Source organism: Physcomitrium patens, chromosome 23, assembly GCF_059467195.1.
Source record: "Physcomitrium patens ecotype Gransden chromosome 23, ASM5946719v1, whole genome shotgun sequence".
NCBI lineage: Eukaryota > Viridiplantae > Streptophyta > Bryopsida > Funariales > Funariaceae > Physcomitrium > Physcomitrium patens.
In genome coordinates, this window is record NC_143432.1 from 8,675,550 (window position 1) to 8,683,854 (window position 8,305).

General features: G+C 37.6%; 1 protein-coding gene across 2 annotated transcripts; it reads left to right on the forward strand.

Moving 5' to 3' along the window:
• Window positions 1-2,805: 2,805 nt before the first annotated feature.
• LOC112275575 (transcriptional adapter ADA2) lies at window positions 2,806-8,077 on the forward strand. Of its 2 annotated transcripts, none has more exons than XM_024506048.3 (13): window positions 2,806-3,007; window positions 3,148-3,203; window positions 3,784-3,956; window positions 4,155-4,220; window positions 4,351-4,476; window positions 4,621-4,696; window positions 5,004-5,061; window positions 5,223-5,269; window positions 5,489-5,695; window positions 5,875-6,109; window positions 6,445-6,664; window positions 6,969-7,316; window positions 7,471-8,077. In XM_024506048.3, the coding sequence occupies exons 1-13, from the start codon at window positions 2,946-2,948 to the stop codon at window positions 7,690-7,692; spliced, it is 1,896 nt and encodes a 631-aa protein (XP_024361816.1). In that variant the 5' UTR covers window positions 2,806-2,945; the 3' UTR covers window positions 7,693-8,077. The 2 variants fall into 2 exon arrangements, with proteins under 2 accessions (XP_024361816.1, XP_024361817.1); XM_024506049.3 differs by having other exon boundaries at window positions 2,831-3,007; window positions 5,498-5,695.
• The last annotated feature ends 228 nt before the right edge of the window (window positions 8,078-8,305 follow it).

The following is an 8,305-nucleotide window of genomic DNA, read 5'->3' on the forward strand; positions in this document are numbered from 1 at the left end:
TTCAAAATGTTGATACCTTTTTGTGAAGATCGGACGTTCTAGACTGCGCAAACCAAGACTAACAAAGCGTGACGAGGTCATTAACATCTAATTTCCTGAATAAATTACGACAAAATTAAATCACAGGCATGTAGTAAATGCTGTGGGAAACCACTGGACACGGACTCAGAGACCAAAGTCACCATTTGACTTAATCTGCAAAACTTTTTCAAAGCTGAGTAGCCGTTCGTCTCTGACACCAGAACTTGCACTTCTTTCTCTCGTTCTCCGTGAATGAGTAGCAGCGCATTCTGTTGCATACTGGGCCCGATGAAACTTCCTTCTGATTTCTCCGCCTCCTTGCCTTGGCCCTTGAACCCACATGGCAACATTCCTCCTACGTAGCCCCATGGATCGCTAACCTTACTTCCAACCCCTCTCATCTGCTTTGACAACCACGTACCTCCACACGAATGACAGCACAATCATTATGCTTAAGCCCACATGAGTATACCGGTTTTGTGAAACGATGTGCTTAGCAATATCATTCATATTTTGTGCCTCGCTTGACTCCTCACTGTTCGCTATTCTGGAATCCATCTGTCCATCTTCCTCTTCCTGTCTTGGATCCAATTCCTCAGCAGAAGGATGCAAGGTTTAGAATAGTTTGTTCACCGTGTCTGATTTCTTAGTGACCAACACAGCAGCGGATTTAGCAGCCTTGGCTGATACATTTGCGGCGTGTTCTGCAGCTTTCACTGCCTTCTTCTTGTCGCCGTTCTTTAGTCTCTTCTCTTTGTCACCCCTATTGATAGCCCAAACGCTACTAGCACTCCGTTTTACCAACCTGCTTGCAATTGTGCTTCTGTTCTCTTAATGTTTCGACCTGCAACAAAATTAATGTCCGTAAGTTGGCCTTGTGAGTGTGCAAAAGCTTCATGCCTCTTCTTGACTGAAATGTGTTGCATGGAGTTAGTAATTTATAGGAAATCTTGTAATTTAAATAAATTGATTTATAAATTTTGAATAAAAAAAACATGTAATAAATTGATTTTTGGTAGATTTGTAATGTTTATATCATGTAAATGAAGACACATACAATGATATCAATCTTCTTATGGAGCACTAGAAAAATAATTTATCAAATTTATCAAATATGCAATGGACTATTATCTTAAAATATTTTTTTTAATCTTTATACACACAATATTTTAAAAACAAGTTTTTAAGAATGATTTTAAAAAGACTAAATTTCAAACTTTTGCACATTCTAAAGTTTTTACACAAACTCCAATATTTTTATAAACTATGCACAATTTTCTTGTAAATATGAAATATAAGTCAATTTTTGAAAGCACTAAACATGTGCATATTATATATATATATATATATATATATATATAATCTAAATATTATAAAACATACTAAAATAATATTATATCAATGTTGTAGAACATATTATACATAAAAACCAAAATAACATTCTAAAACTTATAAATAATAATAATAATATATATATATATATATATATATATATATGCACTTATAAATGTATAATATTTTTAAGATTTTGAAAGTACATTAATATGTTGATTATATACTATAATTTGATATCCTTTGATGAATAATTTGCAACTTTACTTTATTTTGATGTTTTTAAACATTATTTAAGAGAGCAACAACCGCAGATACATTAAATGGTTATATTGTTGAAATTTTTAAAGTTTAAATAGACTTTGCAAAAATGCACGTAGTGATTTGCTATGTATGTAAAGGATTGTGAAAAAAAAAAAAAAAAAAATGTAATAAAAAAATGTACAAAATAATTCGTAAAAATAATATTAAAAAATAACCATGAAATATGTTTTGAATATAGAATTTTAATCAACATGACTTAAATTACTTGAGTTTGAAGCTGTTTTTGTTGAAATTCAATGATAATCCACAATGATTTTTATTTTATTTGAAAACATACATATACATATGTGACCACATGCATGTGTGCATGTCATACACACACATACACATATCAACTTGTACTAATTTTGGAATTTTAATTTTAAACACAAATATTTTTATTGTTTTAAAATAAATTATAATTTTTTAAAGCATAAAAAATGTAGTTTAATATATTAAAATTGAAAATTTTCCAGAATATTATTTAGAATTTAAATCATTATTATTATTATTATTATTATTACTATTATGACTTTAAAATAATCTTTCAAGATACTAAAAATTTCATGTTATAGTCATATGTAATAATGACTACAGATATTTAAATTATATATGTAAGTAATGTGTGTCATTGAAAATAATTTCAAACAAATAATACCGTTTACCTTTACTTTTATTTTGAGTTATCAAATTCCATATAAGTGTTGACAGAATTCTGTCATTTTATTTGGGAACAAGCATCATTACAAAGATTAAATACACAGAAAATTAATAGGTAATTCACAATTTTAATAAATTCAAATTTTGCAATACTTATAAATCTAACCAAAACCCCCAGTATTGATAAATAAATCATAAACCGTATTTTTAACTACAAATCTTAGAAAATGAGGAAGAGAAATCTTACATCAATGTGAAAAGAAATTGTAGACCTATTAATTTCATTAAGATACTGAAACTTTTGTAACTACTTAAAGTAAGCACATGAAATGGAAATGGAATAGATCACAAGAGAAATTATATATATATATATATATACACACATATCTATATCTATGGAATAATACAAGTGATTGTCCAAGGTTGGAAGTAGGGGGGGCTATTTTGAGGAGGACCACGTAGGCTTAGGGTTTGCGCGGGGTTGAGGCGGGTATCATTCCCGCGCAAGCCATCCATGTCAGCGTAACCACGCGCATTCGGGGGGAGAGGGGGTTTGCTTCGGATGACGAGAGCAAGGGTTTGCTACTGGTTTCAAGCACCGCTGCATCCCTGTCGATGCATGTTTCGTCATGGGCCGATCACGAGGAGTGCACGGCACGCACGACGATGATACGGCATGGTTCGGCCACAGGTATGCCCCGCTCGCCGTGCTTTTTTTCTCGCCGGATCTCGTCTGATTTCGCCATGAACGTGACCTCGTTGGGGTTTGTGTCGGTGTGGTTAAATAACGTTGAGCTGGTTTGGTTATGTATGTTTTTTTTTTCTTCTCAGGTCGAAGAGGAGGCGTGTGGCCGTCGGAGGAGATGTCCCCGAGCCTACAGCAACAGGTGAGAGAATGTGTCACTTGTCGACTTTTTTTTCTTTTTTTTTGGATTTTTTTGGATTTTTTTGGATTTTTGGATGGGGGTTAATGATTCTTTTATGCTGGCATTACTGTCGATTTATGTTGGAAATGGCTCTGACAATATGAGTGCGTTGAATTGCACTTTGGTGTATGTGTTGAGATGTTGGTTATGGAGTCTATAAATCCATGATGAAACATGGGTTTGATGGATAATGAGCAGATTAGCAATGAATATAGGCTTAGAACTGGAGAAGTCTGCTGGATAGTTTTAAGCTGGTTTTGAAGTGGAATGGGCATTTAAATCGAATTCGTCAGTTGTGACTGAGGTTCAGTACTTGAAATTATAATTGAGTTTTAAGATGAGTGGTGGAATTGTGTTTGGTTGAACAATCATGTAATGTGTTGTGTAATCAAGGAATTCCTTGTTTTTTTTACTAACAATTGGTTTGCTATTTTTATGTAGGAATACTGAGTTTGACTACATAATGACTGAAGTTCTATATGTCATTTTATGTTGTGGTTTTCATCATCTTATCTTGCATGGGGCTGTGTTCGGTACGCAGGCCCGGGAGAAGCAAAGAAAGCTCTCTACCACTGCAACTACTGCAAGAAAGACATCTCAGGAACTATTCGAATCAAGTGCAATAAATGCCCTGATTTTGATCTTTGCGTCGAGTGCTTCTCTGTTGGTGTGGAGATTACCCCTCACAAGTCCAATCATTCCTATCGTGTTATTGTAAGTAGATAACTTATTAATATTTCGGAGTTAATCATCGTGGCCATTTTCTGCAAGTTTGCCATTGATATCTTTCTAATATAACTTATTAGTGAGAATTCTCCATCGACGAAGTGGTAAGGAAGGCCTAGAAGGTTCTCATTTACCATTGCTTTTGAAGCCTGGCTGTTACGTTTTATCTTTCGGTGGTGTATTCAGGACAATTTATCATTTCCCCTCATTCATCCAGAATGGAATGCTGATGAAGAGATTTTGCTTCTGGAGGTACGAGCTATTCTAACTATGCGTTTTCTTGCTCGGTATGGGTCGAGCTGTCTGCGCTCTGATAAATACATCTAATTGCCTTCATCCTCTGCGTGACTTAGTGCAAACTTTGATATGTTCATGTGTGCAGGGAGTTGAGATGTATGGGCTTGGAAACTGGGGGGAGGTTTCGGAGCACGTGGGAACAAAGACTAAGACCCAGTGCTACGATCATTATATGGCAACCTACATGAATTCTATTTGTTCTCCGTTGCCCGTAAGTGCAACTTAAGCTTTATCCTCAATTTCAACAAGGTTTTCCTTCGGAAGTATTCTGCAATGATCAATATGATTGAATATGTGGAGTTTGAGGGTATCTCTTGTTGCTGGCTGAATGTTTTTAATGGAACGGTGACTGCAGGATATGTCCCATGTTATAGGGAAATCTAAAGCCGAACTCTTAGCTATGGCTCGCTCACATCAAGAAGGCAAGAAAGGTATTTCAGCACATAAAACATCAAAAGTTTATGCTGCTGTTCTAAACTTGCTTTTCATCTTGGAATCAATTTTGTGTATCATAGTGTTTCTTGCAATTGAAGGAACTGCCCATATTTGATTGAGTTTAAAACGCTTAAATCTCATGTTTTTGAAACCAGTCTATTTTGGACTTGATTCTACATGCTTACGTATACATTAGTATATTTTAATCCGTCATTGCTTCGAAGTGTGCCACGACTCGATGATGCAACTGTGTTTTGGCTAGTTTGAGTCTCGGACTGATGGCATGATGTCTGTGTTGAACAGATAGTGGAGTGTTACGATTGGTGAAACAGGAGCCTTCTAATTCTCCGTCAAGAATCAAGTAAAGCCCTTTCCTATTGTCTTCGGATGAATTAGGATGTTCTTCTTCATGCAATTCTGGTCGAATAGGCAACTTGAATGTGTAGATGTTAATGTTTAGGTGTGAATACATGTTCTGGGATAGAATATCCGCTGACTTGGACTTGACTGGATGGTTTGAAGGTTGGAGGAAGGTTTTGAAGGCAGATCCCCGTCCAGTATGTCAACAGGTAGAACCCTGTCTTTGAAGAGATTCGAATAGTATTTTGATGAGTGTGCTTCTATATTCAGTCGGTTAAGCTTTTCGTCTGTGCTCCCAGCTAAAACATTTCAAAGTTAATTTGAATATTTTATTTGAAATTTTTGTATTGCTGTTCTCACTCTCTGTATGAGTATTTGATTTGCATGCGTCTCTATTTGCCGTGAAGAAACTTGATTATCCTTTGCAGGGACTGTAGATATCAAGCCACTGCTTTCAACTCCTGGCAGCGAGGGAGATGATGGGGATGTTAGAGCTGGTGGAAGCCAAGCTATTGATTCAGGTGGTCCTACAGTTGGACTAGGTTCGAAGTGTCAAAAGACAGCAGGAGGTGCACAAGGAGTGGTTCATGCCAAGGAAACACCAGATAGTGTTGCAGCTAGTTCTGCAGTGGAAGGTGTTATTTTCTTTAATGCTGTGAATTTTACTTAGCATGCTAATAATGTATAACGTACATGCCAAGATACCATCCTTATTTTGAATTGTAGACACTGTAGGACGCACTGTATTGATGTAAGGGCTTCATTATTGAGGCCACAGCTCCCAAGTCTGACCTACTGAGTTTGACATTGACAGATGGAGCCCAAAGTAATCGTACTCTTGGTGGCAAAAAGCCAAAACCTCTAGTTGAGGATAATAAGGGAGGCACAAATGGTACAGATCAGACAGGGTACCATGCTAAACGGCAAGAGTTTGAGCCGGAGTATGACAATGAAGCCGAACATCCACTGGCTGATATGGAGTTTAAGGATAATGACCATGAAACTGATCGGGAGTTGAAACTTCGGATGTTACATATTTATATTTCAAGGTGAGGAATCACACGATGTGCCGTAGTTTATTAAAACGAATACGGTTTCTCAATAAAATCATGTGACATGATTGTTTGGAGATGTAAGATATGCATTAGTTTAGCTTGCTTCTGGTTCCCTGGTAGGATGTTTCATCTTATGTTGTTTTACAAAGATTTTTACTAGGGCTCGAGCGTACGCCTCTTGAGGCGGCACTAAAATCAAGCCTGAAGGATATTCTTGTCAACATGGTGGTTGTATTAGTTGGTTTAAGTTTACATACACGTGACATTGCTTCAGTGTCTTTTTTGACATAGTCCGTCTGATTATCTATGCGAATCCCTTTATTTCTCAGGCTTGATGAACGAAAACGTAGAAAAGACTTCATTCTAGAAAGAGGTTTGTTGAACATCAAGCGACAGCAGGCCCTAGACAGGAAGCGAACCAAAGAAGAAAGAGAATTATATAATCGAAGTCGTGTCTTCATGCGCTACCATTCAGCAGAAGAGCATGAGGCTTTGCTGAACGGTCTGATTGCGGAGCGCAAACTTCGCCAACGCATTGAAGAACTTCAGGTGCTGTTTCAGGCAGATACTTGCATTTTGTGAAGTGAAGTGAAATGCATCATGCTGCAGTTTGCTTTATTTATATTTGGTTTTAGAAATAATTTTTATCATTCGTGGTTCGATAATACTTGTCTTATTATTGCTTTTCCTCGTCAGATTTGTAGTTGATCGGAATAATTGTTTGCTAGAATAGATACATTGCATTTGGATAAAGCCTCAGCTAAGTAGTTTGTGCTGATCATCACTGCTATTGCTTTTTGTCGTTTCTTGGTGATGATTGATTTTCTTACGGTTCTTTTTTCATCAAATGCAGGAATATAGAATGAATGGCTGCCACATCATGGCAGACGCAGAGGTTTATTGCTCTGAAAAGAAGAAGAGAGAAACGGAGGCGAATCTCAGGAAGGGCAGGGAAAGTACATCTTACTTGTATAGTGGAAAATCTTCTACTCATAGAGCCAATCGGTACCTAAATAGAGAGAAGGAAGGGGAGGCTGCGTCTTCTGGCGGCGTGCGCGAGGTCACGAAAGGACGAGTAGGTCCTCACCTTCTGCCGAGTGGGAGCAGTCTCTTAGCAGGTGGTGGTGGGAAGGGGTCGAAAAGATCTTTAGCGCCGCTTGATCTTGCAGGGTTTCCCGGTGTATACCTGCTGTCCCACACTGTAAGTCTAACTTCTAAATGCTCGCGTTCTAAGTTCTTATTGCACCTTCACACTTACCGATTATTTCTATGATATTTGTTCCAAGATTAGTGTTAAGTTGTTTCTGAATTGAATTGAATTTTATTTTTATTTTTTATTCTTCTCAATATTGCAGGAGCAAGAACTTTGCGCACAATACAGGCTCTTACCTGCTCATTACCTAAAGATGAAGGAACATCTCATGCTGGAGAGCATGAAGGCGGGGCAAGTTCGGAGGTCCGATGCATATCAAATGTTTAAAGTGGACCCCACGAAGACAGATCGTGTTTATGAACTCCTATTGTCAAAAGGTTGGATTCAAGGGGATGGACCAACTGTGCCAGCTTCGGATAGATGAAACGAGATGTAAGTCTGGCCACCTTACGCGCGAAGCTAATTGTTTGGGAGCACTTGCGCTTGGGAGATAGGGAGTTTTTGATCCTTCTCTGTTGATTGCACAGTGTCAAGGTCAGAAATACAGATAATAGTCATTATAGAAAGGTAAATTGGGAGGTCTCAGGTGGCCCCTCGTTTTCCGCTGTAATTTTGTCCACAATCTCTAGGCGTGCTACCCAGAGTGAAGTCTAGGGGCTTTTCATGTCAGTAGAACTTAATCTGTTGACATGAAGGGACTCTGAGATCAGAGGTTGTTTCTTGTTCGAGCAGTCTTGCTTATATTCATGGCACACTCGATGATCTTGTACCATATGAGCTCTTTAAAAGTTGTTACACTTTGAAGTTGATGTTTTCGTGCATCTAGACACAGTGTGTTGGATTAGTCCAAGGTGCTACTGTAGTGGTCCGCTCTGGAACTTAATATCATGCATCGATGTCGCATGAATTGAGCCACTTCACGAATTGGTATGTCGCCTAAATGTCTTTCAATCTGGGGTGTTTCTCTATGGCAAGATACTTTGTATGGCAATTGACAACATCAACGTCGTGCTTGACTACACTGAAAGAAAGTCATG

Excerpts from the sequence above, each read along its gene's own strand:
- LOC112275575 (XM_024506048.3), top strand. The coding sequence starts at position 2,946 with ATGGGCCGATCACGAGGAGTGCACGGCACGCACGACGATGATACGGCA. Across the intron at positions 4,221-4,350 it reads AAGAGATTTTGCTTCTGGAG|GGAGTTGAGATGTATGGGCT; the intron begins GTACGAGCTATT and ends TCATGTGTGCAG. Across the intron at positions 4,477-4,620 it reads CTATTTGTTCTCCGTTGCCC|GATATGTCCCATGTTATAGG; the intron begins GTAAGTGCAACT and ends CGGTGACTGCAG.